Source organism: Octodon degus, unplaced genomic scaffold, assembly GCF_000260255.1.
Source record: "Octodon degus isolate 3935 unplaced genomic scaffold, OctDeg1.0 scaffold00038, whole genome shotgun sequence".
Classification (NCBI taxonomy): domain Eukaryota; kingdom Metazoa; phylum Chordata; class Mammalia; order Rodentia; family Octodontidae; genus Octodon; species Octodon degus.
In genome coordinates, this window is record NW_004524614.1 from 5,276,673 (window position 1) to 5,300,600 (window position 23,928).

At 38.3% G+C, this 23,928-nt stretch overlaps 1 protein-coding gene across 7 annotated transcripts in view; it reads left to right on the top strand.

Annotated features, from left to right (window-relative positions):
• The window catches only part of Pan3 (PAN3 poly(A) specific ribonuclease subunit), a 153,453-nt gene that overhangs the window by 13,941 nt on the left and 115,584 nt on the right, over positions 1-23,928 (top strand). For 6 of the 7 annotated variants that reach the window (XM_004631052.2, XM_023715009.1, XM_023715010.1 and 3 more), the window contains exons 2-3: positions 21,187-21,308; positions 23,547-23,613. In XM_004631052.2, coding sequence (XP_004631109.1) covers positions 21,187-21,308; positions 23,547-23,613 — 189 coding nt within the window. Of the gene's footprint in view, positions 1-21,186; positions 21,309-23,546; positions 23,614-23,928 lie in introns of those variants that run through there. The other variant, XM_023715013.1, reaches the window with a different exon arrangement.

Sequence of the window (23,928 nt, forward strand, 5' to 3'; positions counted from 1 at the left end):
TGTGTGTGTGTGTGTGTGTGTGTGTGTGTGGCCAGCTCAGCCCACCAGGGGGCGGGGCTGGCTGGCATGTGGTGCTGGGGATTGAACTTTGCTAAGCTTTTTTTGGGGGATGTGCGTTGCTAAGCTTGTTCTAAGTAGGTGCTTTAGACCACTGAGCCATCTCACCAGCCCCAGCCTGAGATAATTTGTTAAAGAAACAAATTACTTTGGCTCAAGTTTTGGGAGTTCCAGTCCATGATTGGTTGTCCCTAACCCTGTGGTGAGGCAGTACATTGTAGCAGGGTATATACTTCATGAATCAAGGAGCAGAGGAGAGAGAAAGAGGTCAGAGGCCTAGAGACCCCATTGTGGGTCTACTCCAGGGACCTGAGGACCTCCCTTTACCTCTATACCTCTTTACCTCCGCAGCCTCCACACAGTCTTCAGCAGCACCCTGGGGACCAAACCTTGAACACAGAGACCTTTGGGGGAATAGTCAACATTGAACTGTGGTGCATATATAAAAATTATTCAGCTTCATTGATGAGTGAATAAAAGGAGCAGTAGGTTTTTTTTTGTAACTTTTTAAGTTGATAAGAGTAAAAAGATTGCTTTATCCTTCTTTATGGCAGAGTAGTACTCCATTATGTAAAATGCCACATTTTGAATATCTATTGATGGACGTATAAGGAGGGTGCTTTCAAGATTTAGCTAGTATGAATTGTGCTGCTGTAAATGTGGATATGAGGGCTGGGGAGATGGCTCAGTAGAATAAGCACTTGCCTGGCAAGCGCAAGGGCCTGAGTTTAATCCCCAGTTCTGCAAAAAAAAAAAATGTGGATATGCATAAATCACTGCATGTGAGCAAGGGAAAAAGCACTCTTTTATTTATTTTATTTTTTGAGGTACGGGGGATTGAACTCAGGACCCTGTGCTTGCCAGGCAAGCACTTACTCTACTGAGCTAGCTCCTCGGCCCGAAAAGGCACTCTTTAACACACTATATGTATATATTTTTGTACTTGAGGGTGAATCCAGGTGTTTGCACATGCTAATCATACACTTTGTCACTGATCTGCATCCAGCCTAATACATTCTTCATATATTTGTATGTTGGCATGAGCCTTTAGAGGTCAGCATATGCTAAAATTAAAATGTTCATATCTTGTGGCAGTGCTATTTCCTTTTTAGCTTTACCTTACAGAAAAAAAGATGTATGTGTGAAGTTTTTAATTATAGTTGCTTTGAAGTAATATAAAGTTGAAAACTGAAATTCCATCAGCAGGCACAGGCACATCATCTATGCATTAGGAAGCCACATAGCAGTTACAATAAGTGAGAGCTTTTTATATTGGTAAGATACTTAAGATATATTGTTGTTGCGTGTTGTGGCATACAGCTGAAATTCTGGCACTTGGGAGGCTGAAGCAGGAGCATTGCTCCAAGTTTGAGTCCAGCCTGGGCTTTACAGTGAGTGCAGGGCCAGCCTGAACTACACAGTGAGACCCTGTCTCAAAAAAATAAAACAAAAGGTATATTATATTGCTGGGAGTGGGGTGGGAAGAAGCTGTAAAATTGCGTAGTGGTTTTAAAAGATGTAGGTGTAAGAGAAAACTAGAGAAAAATATGTTTAGTATTTTTGTGTAGATATTATAGATTCATTTATGTATTTGTAGACTTTTTAAAAATTAAGTTATTCATCAACAGTAAAAATGACTAAAATACACCCAAACCTAGCCCTCTAGGTGTTAGCTTACTAGAAGATTTAACAAAAGAGTTGGAAATGTTTGCAGTTTGCTGTTTAGTTTCTCTGTATTTCAGTGTTAACCTTTTCTGACCAAACAATGAGTTTGGATAATCTTACACTGATCACTTTACATGACTAGTAAATTGGTTTTAAAAATGAAATTTTCTCATTAAATTCCAAACCTGTTTTTCTGAGAAAACAAGAACTATGGAAAACTTCTCAAAACTGTCCTTCATTGGAAGACCTTTTCTTTCTTTCTTTCTTTCTTTCTTTCTTTCTTTCTTTCTTTCTTTCTTTCTTTCTTTCTTTCTTTTAAAAGTAAGTAGTGTTCATATTGCCAGTACCAAATACCTTCCTTCAGGAGTCACACAGGTTTGTTTGCTTATTGTGAGACTTGCAGAGACTTGATTTTAGAAGCCTGCAGTGTTGCAGTGCTCCTCAGAATCAGCTGTTTTACGAGCTGTGTTGCGTTTCCCTTTTTTTCTTTTTAAATTTATTTTTAATTAATGTCAAAGTAATGCATGTATAAGTTTTTAAATATCAAACAGTAACATAAGGCTTGTAAAGACAAACCAAGTCTCCTTGGTAAATTGTCCTTTCTTGGTGAACAGTCTTCCAGTTTGTGAAATTCCATCCTGCCCCATGCACTCTAGGTGGTTACTGTTCATTCAGTCAGCTGCTCCTTCTCCATATTTATTTAACTTGTGCATGTTTACAGTAATGATCATGTTTGTCATGGGGAGTTTGCGTATGGACATCACACAGCTTAATTTTTTGTCCCCTTTCTCTACCATCCCTCACTGCTCTTTCCAACTCTTTTTCTGTTTTTTTTTTTTAAGTCTCTTTCCTTCCCCTTCTTATTCTTCCCATTTGAAAAAGATCTCCCTACTTTCTATTTATTCTAGTACCTTTTTTTCTTTATATTTTTAGTTTCTCATATAACAGAAACCACTGAATATTTAAACTTATATGTCTGACTTATTTCACTTATTAGGGTCTCAAGTTTCATCCATTTTTCTGCAGATGCTTCAGGGTTATCCTTTATGGCAGGGTAGCACTTCATTGCATGTAGATATCATATTTTCTTTATGCATTCACTTGTTGATGGGCATATGCTGCTTCCAAGATTTAGCAGTTATGACTTGTGCTGCAATAAACATGAGTATGCATGTGTCACTATATTAAGATCTCTTTGGCTTTTTTTGGAAGATACCTAGATGGGAATAGTTGGGTCATATGTCAAAAATAATTTCTTTTCTTTCTTTCTTTTTTTTTTTTTATGTATTTGGTACAGGCTCTCACTACCTAGCTCAGATTCATAGTGATCCTCCTGTTTTCAGCCTCCCCAGTGCTGGGATTACAGGTGAGTGCCACCATGCCTGGACTCACTTGCCAGCTCAGTGTGCCCAGTCCCTGTGCTTGCTTAAGCAGGTGTGTAGTCTGCAGGTCTATCTCACCAGCCCTGTCAAATATAATTTCTAATTTTAGTTTTTTGAGGAATCTCCGTACTGATTTCCATAGTGATTCAACTAGTTTACGTTTCCACCAGCAGCACAGAAGTAGTCTTCCCCCACACCAGTGTTGCCAATATTTGATTAGTTTCTTTTTCTTTTTTTTTGGTCATTTTATTTTTTATTATTTTTTAATGTATTTGGTTGTGCAGGGTCTCACAATGCAGCTTGGACTCATGGTGATCCTACTGCTTCCAGCCTCCCCAGTGCTGGGGTTACAGACATGTGCCACTGCCTGCAGGACTCTGGCTGACTCTGCCCACCCTGGGAGTGTGGCTGGTGTGGCATGTGGTGCTAGGGATCAAAGTGGTCGCTGCGCTTGCCTAAGCAAGTGCTTAGTCTGCTGAGCTATCTTGCTGGCCCTTGTTTCTCTTCTGAGAACGATTGATTTCAGTTGTCCATTTAAAAAAAAAAATTGGATTTTTATTTTTTGGCAGAACCAGGGATTAACCTCAGGTTCTTGTGCTTGCCAGGCCACCGCTTATTGTATTGAGCTATCTTCCCGGCTCCTTTGGGTCTTATTTTTGTGGGGTGGTCTAATTTGTTTGAATTCTCTGAATATTGTAGGTGTCAGTCCTCTAAATGGGGAATAGCTGGCAGATTCTTTCCCCATTCTGTAGGTTGTCTCTTCTATTGGTTGCTTCCTTTGATGTGTAGAAGATTTTAAATTTGATACCCTATTTATTGATTTTTGATATTATTTCTTGGGCCTTCAGGGTTCTGTTCAGAAAGTCCTTGCCTACACCTATGTTTGTAACATTTTACCTGCTTTATCTTCTGGCAGACTAAATGTTGGATATCTTTTATTTTTATTTTTTTAAGATTTATCTATTTATTTATTTGGTGTAGAATCTGGCTATGCAGCTCGGACTCATTGAGATCCTCCAGTTTAAACCTCCCCAGTGCTGGAATTACAGGTGTGCGCCTCCATGCTGGGTTTTGGTGGCTCACTTGGTGGGCCTGGGACAGGGCTGGCATGGCATGCGGTGCCAGGGATCGTACCTGGGTCTTTCTGCTTGCCAGGCAAGTGCTTAGACCACCAAACTATCTCTGGCTCTAAATGCTGGATATCTTAAAAACCCTCAGGCCAAAACATTGTATGATATATACTTCAGGAAACAGTAATGTCTTAGTTGTTCCTGGATTTTTTTTCTTAAACTGTTATTGTAGGCATAATTGTAATTATCTTGATGAAAAGATGTGATATCTTTCCATAAGAGCCAGTTTGCTTGATACACTTCACAGTATTTAAACCAATGTCTTGTTTTCCTTTCAGAGGTTTGATAATTTATGCAGGGACTTATTAGTAAATGATATAGTGTATCGTGTTTTCTGAACATTGACTAGAGAGCTTTAATTACCAAATGTTTTTTAAACATTACTAAAACAGTAATGCATCAGACATTGTCTTGGCTGCTTATAGATGTATGGACCAGAAAGGAGTTGGAGGTATATAAATTATGGGATGTTTGAATATGCTGTTGTTACAAAGCCTGGATGAATAAGAGAAAGGAGCAAAAATAAAACTATTTTTAGCTTACGTACATGATACTACCTACAGTCATTTACAGATTTGCAGTTGGAAACATGAATCAGGAGTTTAGAATCAAGCATTTTCTAAAACCTTTGAAGTAAGACTGTTCAGGTTCAGATCCCATTTCTGACACTTTATTTGAAGGGGCAGCTATTATATATCTTAAATATCTGTTGAGATTATACATATAAAACAACCAATAAATGATTGTTGTATTTTATTTTTCTAATCTATCATAACCAGGAATAAACCTTTCAAACAAAATAGTAAAAATTTAAGAGAGAAAAGAGTGGTCTAGTTGGATTCCTAGAAAGCTAAGTACTTGAAACACATTGTTAGCTCTTTATGTAATTATCCCAAGTTGTAGTTTAGAAGTACATTCTGTACTTCTATTGAGAATAAGTATGAAAAGTGTTTCTAGAAATCTTTTGAACTCTTGAAAATGTCATAGTATTCAACGCTTTGTATAGAAATAGATTTTTTAGTAATTTATCTGAAAAGTTTAGTAGTAGGAAGGTATGTTCACCATAACAAATCAGTATTTATTTTAGGAGGTATTTACTAGACCATTTTTTACTGCTATACCAACATAACTGAAGCTGGCAACTTTAAAAAGAGTAAAGGCTTGTCTGGCTTAGAGTTTTGAAGGTTGAAAGTCCAAACAGTATGGTGCTGGCTCTGATGAAGCTACTCTTGGTTGCATCACTTGGCAGATGGTGTCCTGGCAGGAGCTGTATGAGATAGGGAGTGACCATGCTGGTAAGAGAGGAAGCTAAAGAACAGGGAAGGGCTGGATTGCTTTTTTAAAAACAGCCTCATCAGAATTAATCAGGATTGCATGAAAACAACATTAAATCCTGCTTCCAAAGACCCAGTTACTTTTCACTAGGCTTCACCTAATAAAGGTTACCTGCTTTTGTGTATGTGTGGTACTGAGCTTTCAGCATTAGATCTTTTGCACTAAGCTACATCTCCAACCCTTTTTTAAATTTTGAGATAGTCTTGCTAAGCCCATGGAATTGGCCAGGTTGGACTTGGCTTCCTCCTGCTTCAGCTTCCCAGTGTGTGCCATCACACCTGGCTCCACTGCTTCTTAGTAACACCATATTAGGGCACACCTTCCAGCACACAACTCTGAGGGATGCTCTCAGACCATAGCACTAGATAAGCAATTTTTTTTTAATTTACTTTTTTATTATTTTTTTTAATCTTTTTCCTCAGCCTGTGGTGTTTCTATTTTTGGGGGGAGTTTAATAATCTTTTAATTTATTTTCATAGTACAACTCTGTTGTGTCTTGTGTGAGTATTAAAGAATAAAAATTTGTTTGTTTATTTATTTTTGCAGAACCAGGGATTGAACTCAGGTCCTTGCACTTGTGAGGGAAGCACTTATTCCACTGAGCCATCTCCCCATCCCCAAGAATAGAAATTTATTGTCTCACAGTTTTGGAAGCTTAGAAGTCTGAGATCAAGGTGTTGGCTGGGATGTTTTTTACTGAGGACACTGCAAGAGAATCTTTCGGTTCTTCTGGAGGTTTACTGTTGCTATTTGGCATTCCTTGGATTAGGAAACACCATTTCAATATCTGCTTTCATTTTACATAATGTTCTCTCTCTGTGCATGTCTGTCCAAATCTCTCTCTCCTTGGTGATACTCAGGATCACGTCATGGGCCTTATGTGTGCTTATAAGCAAATGCTTCATCACTGAGGCATGCCCCAGCCTCAACTTTTGTTTTTAATGGACATGTGATAATTGTACATATTTATGGAGCACAGCATAACATTTTAGTACATGCACATAACATTTGATGATGAGGTCATGGTAATTGGCATATCTATCACTTCTCACACTTATTTTTTGTGGGGACAATTCAAAATTTCTATCTTATAGCTACACACACACACACACACACACACATATATATATATATATATATATATATTTTTTTTTTAAATGTGTGTATGTATATTTTAGGGAAGGGTCTACAGGGTGTTCAGGATCTCCCTACTAGATCGGACTCGTAGTGATCCACCTGCTTACAGCCTCCCAAGAGCTGGGATTACAGGTGCGTGCCACCATGCCCAGTCTCAATTGCCATTTTTGCGCGCCCCAGGGCCAGGGCTGGCATGGCAGGCCTGGAGATCAAACCTCCGGCCCCTGTGCCTGCATGCAGGTGCTTTAATCCGCTGAGCTATTTGGCTGGCCCTCTTATAGCTATTTTGAAATATTTCAAGTAATTGCCTACTATTGTTATCCTACTTGCTGTGTAACATTAAAAGTTACAAGGACCGGCTAAATAGCTCAGTGGATTAAAGTGCCTGCAAGCAGGTGCAGGGGCCAGAGTTTGATTCCCAGGCCTGCCATGCTGGTCCTGCCCCCTGGGGCGTGCTGAGATGGCAGTTGAGACTGGGCATGGTGGTGTGCGCCTATAATCCCAGCTCTTGGGAGGCTGTAAATGGGATCACTACGAGTCTGATCTAGTAGTAAGACCCTGAACACCCTGTAGACCCTTCCCTAAAAAAAAAAAAGTTAAGCTTTTTACCCATCTGTGCCCTCCCAAGCTGTGATAACAACTCAGATTTCTCAAATTTTTGTGAGGCCATGGGTCAGACTGGATGGAGTAAGGCCCACCTGCAGTGACTCCATGCATACATAAGGTCACATTCTAAGGTACAGGGTTTAAATCTTCAATTTAGAATGGAGGCGGGTACTTTCTAGTCCTAGCAGTTGTGTGGTTAAAGTTAATGAGATAATATACTAAATAAAATGCCTAATTCGAATCATGGTTGTGCACTATGTTACTAGGGACTCACTTTTCTCTGCCTGTCACCAGAGTTGGTTAAGGTGCTTTGAAAACTGAAAATAGAATGTATTCACTTTATGGCTCTACAGAAACTATCATTAAGGACTAGAATGAAGTATAATTTACACACTATGCATCTTAAGTTTACAATTCAGTTATTTTTAGCAAATATATAGACTTGTTCATCAAAACATTTAAAAAGGACTTTAAAGTAATATTTTGTTTTTCATAATTAAAATTTGCAAGAGTTGATAGTGTGATTTTTTTTTTTTCATTTTATAATTTGTTATATAATCTCCCCTTTTCTTTCTTGGAGACAGCAGGCGGGGCCTTGCTGTGTAGTTTTGCATGTTCTTGAATTTGGGACACTCTGCCTCAGCCTCATAATGCTTGGTTAGGGGTCTGTGTTGCCATACCCACCTAATCTCTGTTTTACAACTATGTGTAGAAGACAGTGTGGCTAGCAAATGACAGCTAAGATTGTAACCTCTTATCTTCTAGGAAATAATAGTATAATTGAGAACAGATTATTGAGGGTATGCTAGTACCAGAGTAAGGAGTTTGGATTTCATCAGTTAAGGTCTTCGTTATCAGCATCTTGTCTGTGAACTACTGATTTGCAGAGGAAAATCAGCATTTGCAGTTGGGAATTATTTATTTATGTATTTATTTTTTTTGTGTGTGTCTTCTTGAGACAGTCTTGTTATACAGTTCAGGCTAGCCTTGAGCTCACTTTGTAGCCAAGGCTGGCCTTGAACTCACAATGATCTTCCTGCCTCAGCCTCTGGAATGCAGGGATTATAGCTATGCACCACCAACATCTGGCCAGCTGGGCATATTTTTAAAGAGTCTGCTACGGAGCTTCAGATCTTCAAAATGCTTCATGTTTTAGTATATTTTCTGTTTCCATAATACAATTTTTTTCCATAATTTTATTGAGAAACCAATAGCAATGAGACAGTTTCAAACCAAATTGGTAGGATAGTTTCAATAACACATTGCATACATTCTTCCTAGTAGTTATTTGCTGTACAAGATGCAGACATGATATCCTATTTACAAACACTATTAGAACAAATCCCTCTATTCATTAAGAGAATGTAACTATATATCTATCCTAACCATTTTGAATACACAGATACAAAATGGACATTCATCTGTATCCCCTTTTTTTGTTAAGTTCCGTTATTTGAATATGATAGGTGTGTAAACTCAGCAAAATATTCTAAAAGAGTCCAGTAGTCCATAATAGTATTGGGTCTTCTGCTTCACTGGCATTGTCAGAAATTGTTGACCTGAGTCCCCTACAGCTCAACATAACACCATGGCTTTATTTTTTTTTTTTTTTTTTTTTTTAAGTGGCATGACTTGTATTTATCACTTAATAGCTGGTAATACAAATACTTTTTTTATTTTAAACAGAAATATAAAGCTAGCAAAACAACATTTCAAAGCAGTCTTGTAGGAGAGTAACAATAATGCATTGTGTATTGTTATATTCATAGTAGTTGTTCAGAGTATAAGATACAGACATGAAATATTGTGCAAAAATTATTATGACAAAACATTCTTTTCAATGAACTAAGAGAAACTAGTTACAATGTAATTTTTCTATTTACCTTCATATAACCAAAACATTTTTTGTTGGTCCTCTTGGGAACTTCTTGTGATATTTACAAAAATAGAATCCTACCCAGCATTTTTGCCTCAACTTTTCTGTTTTTGACATGAAACCACTAGGCCAACCAAGGACCAGAGAACAAAATACAAATATACCAGAAAAATTATCACATAAAACCAGAGGCTTTTTTTCCCACTGTTTAAACTTGGATATTTAACTTAACATTTTGCATTACAGTGCTATTAGGCTTTACTTCTTATACTTCCTTTTTATACTTTTCTGCTGGATGGTTAAGACCAAGATAAAGCAGGACCCATGCAACAAGAGTTGTAGCTTTTGGGTCTGATAAAGTCAGTGAAATCCCCTCAGGATTTCTCTTGAGATCCTGTACCTCAGATTGTAGAACCTTTGTCAGTGTCAGCCATGTGGATGAGTCACAGCCATTGCTTGGCCAATGTATAATACAATATTGACACTGAATAATTATAAACACTAGAGTTTTATTATTAGCTGTTGATTAGGAAGTCTAGGAGTAACACATGGTGAGCCAGGGTAAGTTTTCTGTCGTGTTGTGCATGTCCTTCCTCCACTCTTAACCCTTTTCCAGGAATCCAGCATGGGAACTTGTAGCATAGGCTAGCACTTTACCTGCAATGGAAATACATTTAAAGCCTTTTGTCTTCTAATAAAACAATATGTAATGCCATCATAATGCCATTATGGGGTCTCATTCCCTCATACCCACTTCCAAAAGGTCCCACACCCAAATCATTAATCTCTAACTGCAGAATAATTTTCCATCATAAAAACTTTGGTGAACACACTCAAACCATAGCTGTTCCCTAGTGAATCAGTTTAGGAAATGATTTTCATAAGTTTTGAATTGTCATGGTCATAGTTCACATTATACACAAAGATTCTGGGAAGTTCTGCAGTAAATAAATGAGGTTTACTTTATTTCCTCTAGTTTTTTCCAGATTTGCTCGTTCCCAAAATAGTGATCTAGTGTGGTATTTTGGAAGAATCATTTCATTACTGGGAGGAAAAAACTGAAGATGAAGTACATTTAGTTTGAATGTCTCATGATCATTTCAAATTGAAGGCCTGAAAATTGTCTCTTGATTTATGCTTTTCTTTCTCTAAAAAATTGAAAGACAAGTTTCATGTAGTGACAGGATTATTTTTATATCCCAATTATACCACTTACTAGCTTTACAGTTTGCGCCAGGTTGTCTAATCTCTTAACCATAGTCTCTTTCACCATAAGAGACTATCAGCTTTGACCACAGTAGCTCAGATTGAGGTGATTCATACAAAATACTGATTAGTCTATTGATTACTACATTATAATGCTGTCATTTGCTTTGCAACTATAACAAAATACTGGAGACAATTTATAAAGAACAGAAGTTCAATTCCAAGATTAAGGGGTGGGAATGTTTGGTGTCTGCAAGGGCTTCTCTGTATACTTCAAGGTGGTACCTTACTGTTGTATCTTCACATAATGGAAAGGGGTGAGGAGCTCCTCACACTTATATTATACAGGCACAAGTGTGATTCATGCGGGCAGTTTGAATGTGCTGTCATGGATTAATCAGCTTCTAAAGGTCCCACTTTATTAATACTGTTGATGGAATTTTGAAAAGTTTGGGCAGGCCAAAATAGCTCAGCAGATTATAGCACCTGCAAGCAGGTGCAAGGGCCGCTGGTTCGATCCCCAGGCCTGCCATGCCAGCCCTGCCCCCAGGGCACGCTGAGCCTGAGACTGGGTGTGGTGGTGTGCACCTGTAATCCCAGCAGTTGGGAGACTGTGAACAGGAGAATCACTATGAGTCCAATCTAGTAGTGAGACCCAGAACACCCTGTAGATCCTTCCCTAATATACAAAAAAAAAGTAAAGTTCATTTAAGTTATAGAATTTTGCTCTTAGATCAGACCCCAAATTCATGTGTTTCTCACATGCAAAATGTATTCCATCCCAATAGTGCCAAAAGTCTCAACTGCAGTAAATTCTAGCCCCAGCTCCAAAGTCTGAAGTCCGTAATCTAACCTAAGTCAGGTAGGGTGAGACACAAGCGGTGCTTCATCTGAAACCAGATTGCTGTCCAACTGCCAGCATATGAAATCATTCAATGTTTTCCGTCATGAAAATGAAGGATAAGACAGAAGAAAAGGATAACAGGTTAACAAGTAAGTCTAAAATCCAAAAGAAAGTAGCATTAAACCTTGAGGCTTGAGAATAATCTTCTTTGATTGCATGTCCTACTTTCTGCACACACTGGGAGAGGTGTTGGAGTCCCAAGGCTCTGAAGTCCCCCCTCCCCCCACCATCCCCACCTCTATGTGCTGGGTGCAGTCCACATTGCACCTTTGATGAGTTGAAGTCAAATGCCTGTGGCTTTCTTGAGTTGACGTTACATGCTGGTGCCTCTTGAGTTCTGAAGTGTTGGGGCTAACCTAACCCCACAACTCTGATGATATATTGTGGCAACTTGGGACTCTGGCAGCCACATCTCTGGCAGTTTTTGCCTGTACGGCAAGGTTTTTCAAGGAAGCCTTTGAAATCTAGGTGGGAAGAGCCAGGCCTCCATGGCTAGTCACCCTGCATGCTTGCAGAGTATACCACTTGTGCTTTTCCTAGCATAACTTTTAAGTTGCTTCTGGGCTCCCTTGAGCCACAGCTGAAGTAACCAAAGAACACTGCCTAATAAGGAGTGGATACTCTAGGAGTTCCCAGGCAAGAAGTGCTGAGCTACTCCCTTGAAAAAGTTTTGTTCCTGTCACAGGCCTTTGCCTTTTTGGGCCTGGATAGGAATAGCAGGCTGAATGATATCCAGAGTGCTCTTGGGATAATTCTTCAAATTTCTGAATGAATAGTAGCTGGTTTCCCTCTGTCTGTGCTAATCTCTCTATCAAAGAAGGGCTTGGTGTTTTCTCGTGAACATAATGCTTTTTAGTTTTTACAGTTTCTCAGGCTGAGAATTTTCCAAACCTAAATTCCCTTTTGATATACATTTCACCTTTAACTTGTTTACTAGAAGCAGTTAAGCTTCACAGTACCACCAGTATGTTTGGAGCTTTCTTCTACCAAATGTTATATAGCTTGAAGGTTTTACTTTCCAGAAAGCAGAACATGGTTCAGTCCCATTCTTTGTCACTTTATAAGGTGATGGACTAGTTTGTAGTACGTTGTTTCACATTTCTAATACCTTAATGGAATAACCTTTACTGTGCATATTTCTACTAGCACTGTGATCATAACCATTCCTATCGTCTGTAAGAAGATCAGAGCTCTGGGAATAGTTTTCTTCTTCTGAACCCTCACCAGAATAGCTCTTTATGGTCCAGTCTCCTCTACTCTGCTCAATTCCAGAGCAGCTTCCACAGATTTTAGATATTTGTTGCTGCAAGCAGTAACTCATTTCACCATTGTTTCTGTCTCATTTTGTTTTAGCAACTATAACAAAATACCAGAGGCTGGGAAATATATAAAGAAGAGAATTTAATTTCTCCCAGTTCTAGGCATCGCTACATTCAGTGTCAAGATGCCATCAGGTTCATTGCCTGGCCAGGGCTTTTTATCTCTTGATGGCTTTGTTCCTATATCCTCTCATGGTTGGAAGGGGCTGCCAGAAGACAAAATGAAAACAATTTTGTTCAGCACTTAATTGATTTTTTCAATTTCAGAATTAATACTTCATTCCATGAAAGAGAATACATTTTTGATGGACTAAGCAAAGGAGGACCCACCCCTACCCGTATCTTTCTGAATCCAAGGAGTACTGAGCTATATCTCCAGTTCATCTGTTCTACCTCATCTCATCTCATTTTTCTACCTACATTGTCCAGGCAGTCCTAAAACTTTCAATCCTCCTGCCTCAGCCTCCTGAGTATAAATAGCATGTAATACCATGCTTTCCTAAGAGGCTGGCTTCATAGATACAAAAGCTAAAGAAAGCAGAAACAATTAAAAACAAAAAGCAAACTGAATATTTTAAAGTTACTTTCCTTGGAGGGTGGGAACAAGAAGGCAAAACAATAGAAAAATAACTGGTTAATATTAGATACTCAAGTTACCTGTGTTATAAAGGTTAAATCAGAGTAACTTGTCTGTCTAGACTGGGAACTTTAGCTGTCTCTCCAAACCTGATTTTGTAGCAATAAACAGGTTTTAAAATAGTTCTTAGTTGGTGCCAGGAACTTCATTTAGTGTGATTTCATTTTGTTTTTTTGCTCTCCCCACCCCACTACTGGGAATTGAATCCAGGGTTTTTGCATTGAGCTACATCTCTAGCCTACTTTTTATTTTGAGACAGGCTGGGCTCAAAACTTGCAGTCCTCTTACCTCACCCCTGGTTATAGGTGTGCCCCATCATGCCCAATTAGCTTGATCTTTTGAGACCTAGTAAATTTAGTACAAAATAGTGATTTCTTATAATTTTTATTTAATGGGATAAACAGCTTTCTTTCGTGCCTTTTGTATGGGTATTCTTCCCATTCTTCCCATTCTCTGCTGTCCTTGCAACTTAATCACCTTTACAAACTGTACTGTACTTTTTATTACTGCACATTTTCCATGAAGTTCCAACATATTGGAGGGGGCACCTTTACACGATAGACAGAGAGCTATAATAGGATTTATTATTGTTATTATTGTGGTACTGGGGATTGAATCCAGGGCTTTTAGACAGAATTACATCTGTATCCCTTAAAAATTATTTTTGAGAATCTTGGTACATTCCCCAGGTAGAACTTGAGCTCCTCCTTCCTCAGCTTCCCAAAGTTGCTTACAAGTATGTACCACCAGGCCAGGGTTAGATATAAGTTTTAATAGTAAAGATGACAACAGCATTCACAGAAATAGCCTTATTTAAACTAGATCACAAATTGTTTTTTATCAAGTATAATTTTAAAATTTAATTGCAGAAATAAAGGAGTAAAACATTCTTGCTTCTCTTTCTTGGTAATTAAGGCCAGCAACATTTGTACTTAATGTAATTTAAATTTAACTTTACCATTCCATAATATCTCATGAAGTAGGTAGGACTTGTGTCTCTTCAAAGTAACTTTAAAAAGGAGTGTCTTTGTAATCTCTATAGGATGAAATAGATTGCAGATTTTATGGCTTGTACATAGATGTTCCCCCAGAACCTCATGCAGCCGTAGGTGGGGCTTTGCAGAGGTGACTGGATCTTAGAGTGTGTGATGCTGGGAGTGATTCATGGTCCAAGGCTAGGATTAAGGCTGCCCCACCATGGGTGTTAGTGCATGCTACCTACCCTAAGGATAGGTAACCTGGATAGACTAAAAGGGACAGAAAGAGGCCTATTGTGGCCTCTTGCTTCCTTGCTGCCTTCTTACTTTCTGCCATGTCATGGACTGTTTCTCATCCATGATGCCTGTCTGCCATACTGCCCTATCTTGGACCCAGCCAACTATGAATTGAAAGCTGTGCAAACTAAGCTAAATAAACCTTTCCTTTTTTACATTTGGGTGTTTGGTATTTTGTCCCAGCAAAGAGAAAAGTAAGACAAGGTTAGTGGTTTTCCTGTTCTTGAAGTGTCTGTTTCTTTTCCTACTCAAACTGTAATTTTCCAAATCAGGTAAACAAGCATAAGTGTATGTGTGGAATGTTTACTTTAAAAAAAAAAAAAAAAAAAAAGCCTTGATTTCTGGCCATATGAGCGCTTCTGCCTCTTTTTAGGCATATGTTTCTGTTAAAAAACACAAGGTCTTCTGTAAAGTTGTGCATCTAAAAAGACTATAAACTGGTTTGATATGGTGAAAAAACTGCTATCAGAAAAATTGGTTATATATTAGGACATACTCTATTTTTTTTTGTTTGTTTGCTTTTGAGACAGGGTCTTGCCATGTAGTCCGGGCTTGACTTGAACTTATTATGCAGCCCAGGCTGGTCTCAGTCTTGTGGCCATCCTCTTGCGTCAGCCTCCTAAAGATTATAGAGTCACGTGCCACCACATTTGGCTATGACAAATTCTATTTTTTTAAAAAAAAATTATTTATTTACTTATTTATTTTTTGTGTGTGGCCAGCTCAGCCCACCAGGGGGCGTGGCTGGCTGGCATGTGGTGCTGGGGGATTGAACTGCAGTCCCTGTGTTTTGCTAAGCTTGTTCTAAGTAGGTGCTTTAGATCACTGAGCTGTCTCACCAGCCCAACAAATTCTATTTTTAATGATAAAATATTATTTAAAAAGTTGTAAAATGACTATTTTCCTCTAACAACAGCTTAATATTGATTTTTTTTTTTTTTTTTACCAGTGTATTATATTTATGAGCATGTGAAGACCCACTGGACTTTGCTTTTAAGGAACTTAAAATCTGTGAAGATATTGACCATAGATTTGTGAAGTTTGGCATTTGAAAAACATTGTTCTATTTTCTTAGTTTGTATAAAATACGAAGAAAGTTGGATTTAAAATAAAATTTTGGAATAAAAATTAAAGTGAAAAGTATTTGTAATAAAAATGCTATAATATTAACAGCATTCTTTGTGTTTTATTTTATGAAATTGTATTGCCTTATTAGGAAAAGATAAAGACTATGAATGGGCTAGTCTGTCTTAAGGGTTTTTGTGGAATGCGGGTATTTTTCCCCTTCATGGATTTTGTTATTACTATGTAAATAGATATTTCACAGAAAAAGTCAGAAGAGACTAACCTCAATTAGCACAAGATTGTTAACATTTGGTATATTCAGTCCTAATATTTCTATATGTATCTATGCACGATTATTATCTGACTATAAATAATGTTCCTTTCTCATTTAGTATTGTAAATAATTATATTGAAAAGAAGAGCTAGCTTCTGTTTTCTTTCTGTTGCACTTGTACACTGTGCTTCTGATCCTACATATATTCGTTCTCTCTGAAGCTACCTGGTATCTCACAGTTCATTTATGACACTGCCTGGAATTAATGCAAATCCCACACATAAAAGGCTGTCTCCTGTTTCTCACCCACTCCAGTACTTCAGACATCTAATGCAAGTAGTGGGTCTCTGTATGATCTATATTTCTGTCTGACATGGTGCAAATTGGGGGTTTTCAACCCTCTTCCTTTGATATTGATAATTTGCTATGCTGGTGTTCAGTGACAGTAAATGTTAAAACTGAAACTTAAGGTGAGAATTTTAGTTGGAAAGTATGAGAAAATGGTAAAAGACCTTTGCTGGAGTTTACAAAATCAAGGTGGGCACGTAACAAAGGTAATTAAGAGAAAATAGGAAAGGGATTTAAACTTGAGGGCACAGATCTGAAGAGGATCAGACTATCCCATTCATAAGAATAGGACCATGAGGCTGACAAGATAGCTCAACAGACTAAAGTGCCTGCTTAGACAAGCTTGGGCAAGTGCGGGGACTGTGGTTTGATCCCCTGTACCACATGCCATACCAGCCCTGCCACAGGGTGGGCTGAGCCAGCCACAGAGTCTGGGCTAGTGGCTGTGCCTGTAATCCCAGAGCTGGGGAGGCTGAAAACAGGAGCATCATTATGAGCCTGAGCTGCGTATTGAGACCTTTTAACAACCAAATACATTTAAAACAAAACAAAACAAAAAAAAGATCAGTTTTTATGGGGTGGTATTTAATCATTGTGTCAGTCTTGACTTTTATAGTGGATTATTGTGGCAGTCCCAGTTTCCTAGCTCCTGAAGAATTCTGTAGGGGCAGGTCAGTTCCCAAGAGGGAGGTGCTTGTTTTTGTGCAGGGGGCAGCCTTTGTTCCCATGCTGGAGTGTTTGATTCTGTTGGGGAGGTGACTTGGTCATAGCTTGATCTGTGAGGTTCTGCTTTTCCTGGAGTTGTAGAGAGTGCATGTTTATATTTGAAGAATACTGAGGATTGCTTCAGAAATGGATGTTGTAAAAAGGTGGCAATTGGATGGCTGTCCTTGCAAATTCTGAAAATTAATTACTTTTTCCTTTCCTGTTTTTTGTTTTTTTTTAACTGTTCAAGATACAAATCTTATTTTCTTCAGATATATGTCCAGGAATGGGAATGGTGGATTGTTTAGCAATTTTAAGTTTTTTGAGGGACATCTATATACTTGACCCCTCATGTACACCTCCAGTACTAAGACTCTCTTTGCACTGAGCTAAATTGCCAGCCCTTTTTATAAAAATTTTTATTTTGAGACGATCTTTTTGAGTCATTAATTGCTCAACTGGGGTTCATGACTTAAAATCCTCTTGCCTTAACTTCCAAGGGTTCTTGGACTATAAATATGTGCCATTACACCCAACTTTCACATACTTTTGCCTTGATGTTGGTCTTGAAGGCAAGTTGATGTGTGATGGATAGGTAGATAAGATTGAGACAATAAACCTTCTAACTCAGACACTCTTACTGTACTCCAGGGTGCAAAACTGAACATGAGGATCTGATGTAAAGTTTGAGAATAAAGAAGATGCCCCCCAAAACATAAAAGAGGGAAAGATGTCAAGCTTTATACTTTCAGCTACTCACTTGGGTATCTGCAGCCCCCACCACTAGGTTTTTTGTTGCAGTGGCTCACAAAATTTAGGGAAACATATTTACTTGTTTGTTATAAAGGAAACAGAGTAGCCAGATAAAGGGTACTGTGAGATATGGAAGGATCCAGAGCACAGGAGCTTCTCTTTGTATGGAGTTGTGGTCTAGTAACCTAGATTACTAAATAAACCTCTAGCCTCTCTCCCTGAAGGGAATGAGAGGTAAAGCCTTCAAGCTTATAATAATGGCTTGAATTCTCAGGTGACCAGCTGCCATCTAGAAATCCTCAGAAAAACCATTTACTTTAGGATAAAAGACACTCCTGTCACCCAGGAAATATTAAGCGATTTCTGAGGATTAGCCTTGTCAGGAACCAGGGTCAGCACCCTAGCCACTTAGGAAGCTTCAAGAGTTTTCAGAGGTTTGTACCAGGAACTGGATATAAAGATGAAAGTTATATTTTGGTTATAGTAGCATACAGAATCATTTAATCTTTCTTAGCTGTATATTCTATAATCTTTTTTCCACCTTTTTTTGAGATAGTTTTTCTATACAGTTTAGTCTGGAGCTCACTTTGTTTTTTTGTGGTTTTTTAAAAAAAATTTTTTTCCCCATAATTTTATTGAGAAACAAATAGCAATAAGACAGTTTCAAAACAAATTGGTAGGACAGTTTCAATAATTAACACATTGCATACTCTCTTCCTAGTGGTTATTTGCTGTACAAGATGCAGACATGATATCCTATTTACAAACACTATTACAACAAATCCCTCTATGGGGCTGGGGAGATGGTTCAGTAGAATAAGCGCTTGCCTGGCAAGCACAAGAGCCTGAGTTCAATCCCCGGTCCTGCCAAAAACAAACAAACAAGACCAAATCCCTCTATTCATTAAGAGAATGTGACTATATATCTATCCCAACCATTTTGAATACACAGATACAAAATGGACATTTATCTGTATCCCCTTTTTTGTTTAGTTCCGTCATTTGAATATTATAGGTGTGTTAACTCAGCAAAATATTCTAAAAGAGTCCAGTAGTTCATAATAGTATTGGGTCTTCCACTTCACTGGCATTGTCAGAAATTGTTGACCTAAGTCCCCTACAGCTCAACATAACAGCATGGCTTTACTTCTTATACTTCGTTTTTATACTTTTCTGCTGGATGGTTAAGACCAAGATAATGCAAGACCTATGCAACGAGAGTTGTAGCTTTTGGGTCTGATAAGGTCAGTGAAATCCCCTCAGGATTTCTTCTGAGATCCTTTACCTCAGATTGTAGAACCTTTGTCATTGTTAGCCATGTGGATGAGTCACGGCCATTGCTTGGCCAATGTGCTCTCTGTGAAAGCCTGAGAGAAAGTTTTCTCTCCATGTGACTCTCCTTAGGCACACTCTACATCATCATGGAGCTCACTTTGTAACTAAGGCTGGTCTTGAGAACTTGCGAGATACAGGTGTCTGGCACCACACTCAGATTGGTTGTTATAGGGTCGCACTATGCAGCTGGGACTTTTGGTAATTCTCCTGCTTTCAGCTTCCCCAGCACTGGGTTTACAGGTGTGTGCCACTGTGCCTGGACTCTGGTGGGCTCAGCCTGCTCTCAGGGCAGTGCTGGTGTATCACGTGGTGCTGGGATGGAATGGCGGTCCCTGTGCTTGCCTACACTTGCCTAAGCAAGTGCTTTAGTCCGCTGAGTTATCTCACTGGTCCCTGTATAATATTTTATTATAGAAAAATTTAAACTATGAAACTAACAGAAATGCTAGCAAAATGATTACTTTATGCCTAGCTTTAACAATACTTTGTACTTTGTCAGTCTTACTTTCTCTTCCCAGTTCTGTACCATTTTGGTGGAATATTTTAAATCCTAACCATGATTAATCTTGAATTACTATGATTCAAGTTATTTCAGTTAAATTTCAGTGTATACATTAAAATTTACTTAATAATTTTCTTTTTTTAAATGTATTTGGTACAGGGTCTCCAGGGTCTCACTATACAGATCAGACTCTTAGTGATCCTCCTGTTTTCAGCCTCCCAATTGCTGGGATTATAGGCTCAGGCCACCACACCCGGTCTCAGTCACCATCTCAGCGTGCCTTGGGGGCAGGGCCAGCTTGGCATGCTAGGGATTGAACCCTTGCTGCTGCACTTTGCCTAAGCAGGCACTTTAACCACTGAGCTATCTGGCCGGCCGCTAATCATTTTCTTGTTGCAGCAAATTGTTTTAATTTCTTTAAAATAATTCTTTTATGTTCTTTATAAATCACTTTGATGAACAACTTCATATATGAATTTTTAGTGCTTTTGGTTTTCTTTAGCTACATCTGAGTTTGTAATGCTAAGGTATAAACCATTAGAAAGGAATCCTTCTATAATCATAGAAATAATATTTAATTTTGGACAGTTTGGGAAATTACAAAAAAAAGAAAAATTACTTAAGATTGCTTTTCTGGAAGACCATACACCTGTGTATCAATACTTTTTCTTAGATGTTTTTAGTTGGGAGTGCAGGGAGGAGTGACTCTCCCTAGAGAAGAGCAGTCCTACTTGCAGCATGACTTAAGGGTAAAATGTAGGGCTTTGTACTTAGCAGCTTAGAAAGAAAGTTGCTGCATGTCAAGTGCCACACAGTAAGTAGCATCAGGACTACCTGGTCCTGTGTTTTGTTGTATGCTCTTCTGTCCCCTACTCTAAGGCTGCTAGAGAGTGTTTATTATTCCTGACCTCTATCTCACTGTAGTCTATATACTGTTCCCCTACTCTAAGGCTGCTAGAGAGTGTTTATTATTCCTGACCTCTATCTCACTGTAGTCTATATACTATTCCTTAAATTCTTTTTTGTTTTTGGCCGGCTGGCTTGGCATGCTAGGGATTGGTGCTGGGGATCAAATTGCCATCCCCTGTGGCTGGATGAGCTTGCCTAAGCAGGTACGTTAGACCACTGAGCTATCTCACTGGCCCCAGTTTTTCCTTAAATTCTGAGTTAGTAGGGGAATACCAGTCTGCTTTACAAGATAATGTTGGGAGAACCAGTCTTGATAAGTGTGCCTCTGTTTACCATCTTGTGATTCTCAGTAGAAATTGTGTATATTCTGCAGTCCTACTAAGTAATAGAAAGAAAACTTGATAAACTAGAAACACAAGAGTGATCCTTTTTTTTTTTTTTTTGGTGGAGCTGGAGATTGAACTCAGGCCCTTGTGCTTGCCAGGGAAGCGCTTATTCCACTGAGCCACCTCCCCGGCCCAACAAGAGTGATCCTTAATGGTGCATTAGGTGATAGATATAAAATATTTCTGTGGGAGAAACATGATCATTGTTAGCAGGCTTTTAAAGTCAGCAAGTCTTACTGGCTCTTGACCTGAGTTTTGACTACTATATAAAAATAAATGTGACAGAGATTTGAGACATTTAAACTTATTTAGAAACACAAGCCAAGCCAGTGTTTTCCTCTTAAATAATTTTTAAGTACATGAATTTTCCTTCTCTTTCAGTTTCTGGAATGGATGGAGGTGCTTTAACTGATACAAGTCTCACAGATTCCTATTTCAGCACCAGCTTTATTGGAGTCAATGGATTTGGAAGCCCAGTAGAAACAAAGTATCCCTTGATGCAGGTATTACCAGTATAAATTTATGTTGTACTGTTAGCAAAGTCAAGTTTATTCCAGGCACAGGAGATAACTAGAGAGTTAAGTCATTCTTTTTTTAATTTTATTTATTTGTGTGTGTGTGTGGGGGGGGGCAGCTCAGCCCACCAGGGGGCGGGGCTGGCTGGCATGTGGTGCTGGGGATTGAACCGCAGTCCCTATGCTTTGCTAAGCTTGTTCTAAGTAGGTGCTTTAGACCACTGAGCCATCTCACCAGCCCCAATCATTCCTAAACTGTTTGAGTGGAAAGTGATATTTTAAGTTGTGTGAGATGGTTGTGATCATAGGTGAAGCAAAACACTAGAGTCAGAGCTCTTGAGAGTGGACATTGGAGGAGGCATGACTCTGGAGTAATAGCGGGGAGATAGAAACTAGTTCTACCTATCTGTCTGCTTTGTCACTTCAACTTGGTAGTGATGGTAGTAGGATTTTTTGTTTGTTTGTTTGTTTGTTTTAGTAGATAACACAATGTGTTATAAAACCTATAAAAAGTCTCCTTTCTATCTGTGATCACCACACATGTCATTAACCTTCCTGGCAATAGCTACCATTATTGATACCATTGTCTTGGGCTTTCCTTTAGAAATATTCTTTGCATATAGAAGTATATAGTTGGATTTGTTTTATTTAATGTTTAATATTAAATTTAAAGCTACACTATTGAGGAATTTTCCTTTTTCCCTGTTAAGACAGTCTCACTTTAAATTTACAGTGTAGCATAGTCTGGTCTTAGGCTCACAGTGATTTTCCTGCCTTAGCCTCCTAAGTGCTGGGGTTATAGGAATGTACCACCATGCCAGGTAATTGAGGGATGTTGCATATTTAAAATGTCTGAATTTTTAAACATTTATTTATTTATTTGGAACAAGGTCTCACTACACAGCTGACATTCGTAGTGATCCTCCTTTCTCAGCTTCCCCAGCACTGGGATTACAGGTGTGCGCCACTACGCTCTGTTTCTGTGTCTAGCCCGGTGCAGGGCTGGCATGGCATGTGGTACTGGAGACCGAACCCAGGTTCTTGAACATGCCAGGCAGGTGCTTAGACTGCTGAGCTACCTCAACCCATGAAATGTCTGAATTTTTTTAACCCCCCCTTTTTTTGTAAATGACTCTTTCTCTGTCATGTGCTATACTGAGGACATTTTTGTTTACATTATTTTTGTAGGTTGATGTGGCAAAATTTTGTACAGTTGGGATAATATTGGGAAATATTCTGTTAGTTGGGAAACTCCCTTAAAAGTAAGGGTCATTTGTATTCTAAGATTCAATTAAACACACAGCTGCCATATACATAGCTTTTTTGAATGAATAATTCAACTTAATATGTTGTTATACCTTTTTATTGTCTACAAATTCAAGTGAGACGATTTTTCTTTTTCTTTTTTTTTTTTTGTGGAACCAGGGATTGAACTTAGGCCCTTGCTCTTGCCAGGGAAGCGCTTATTCTACTGAACCATCTCCCCGGCCCTGATACATATTTATTTTAGTATTAAAATCATTTCAAGAACTTAGAGTTTACTATTCTCCTCTTTTTTAGTTGAGGCTTATTTTTTGTTTTTGGTACTAAGGATGAACCCAGGGCTTCCAGTTTGGTAGTCAAACATTCTACCACTAAGCTAAATCCCCAGCCCCTATGTTCCCTTTTCAAAATTTATGCAGAAACTGAACAGAAGTTGAGTTATTAAATTTGGGATTATAGAACTAAGCCAGAGATCAGCATCACTAACTTAGACATTTGAGGCCATAAAACGAAGAGTCCAGAAAGCAGTGGATATATTTAAGTGTAAACAGAAAATATGAGTTCTCTAAGGTGTATGAAGGATAATCAAATTGGGAAAGTATATTAGAGCATTTATTGACTTTATACAGTCATTTTATATCCTGTTAGATAGATATTGGTATATATATTTTATGAACAAGGAAACCTAGTGGTTATGTTTTGTTCAGGGTCATAAAGGTAGGAAGTGTGATTCAAAATAGGCCTGCATCTTTGCTTTTAAACACCTGGGTAGTGAATAAAACTTTTATTTGATGTATTGCAGTGTTTGAAGGTTTTTATAGATAGTTGGAAACCAAGCAGCATAGTGTACAGGAATATTCATTTGTTAATAATATAAAAGCAAAGAATATCAATCTTAACTGATTGACTACTTTTAATTCTGTATTTCTCAGTGATATCATGTATCCAAATTTTATTTTTCAGAGGATGACTAATAGTAGCAGCTCTCCAAGCCTTCTAAATGACAGTGCCAAACCATATGCAGGCCATGGTAAGAACTAGTTCCATTTTGGGGTGTGTGTGTGTGTGTGTGTGTGTGTGTGTGTGTGTGTGTATGTATGATTTTGTACGTATGAGTATATCTGATTCTAGAAGTAATATATTCATTATGGAAACTAAAAAATATTAAGCAGGTATTAAAAAATTGAAAATTATCTTCCACTGAGGGATAAAAATTAAAGTTTAAATTACTTCATTTAAAAAAATGTATGGGGGCCGGGGAGATGGCTCAGTGGATGAAGCACTTGCCTGGCAAGTGCAAGGGCCTGAGTTCAATCCCCAGTTCCACCCAAAAAAAAAAAAAAAA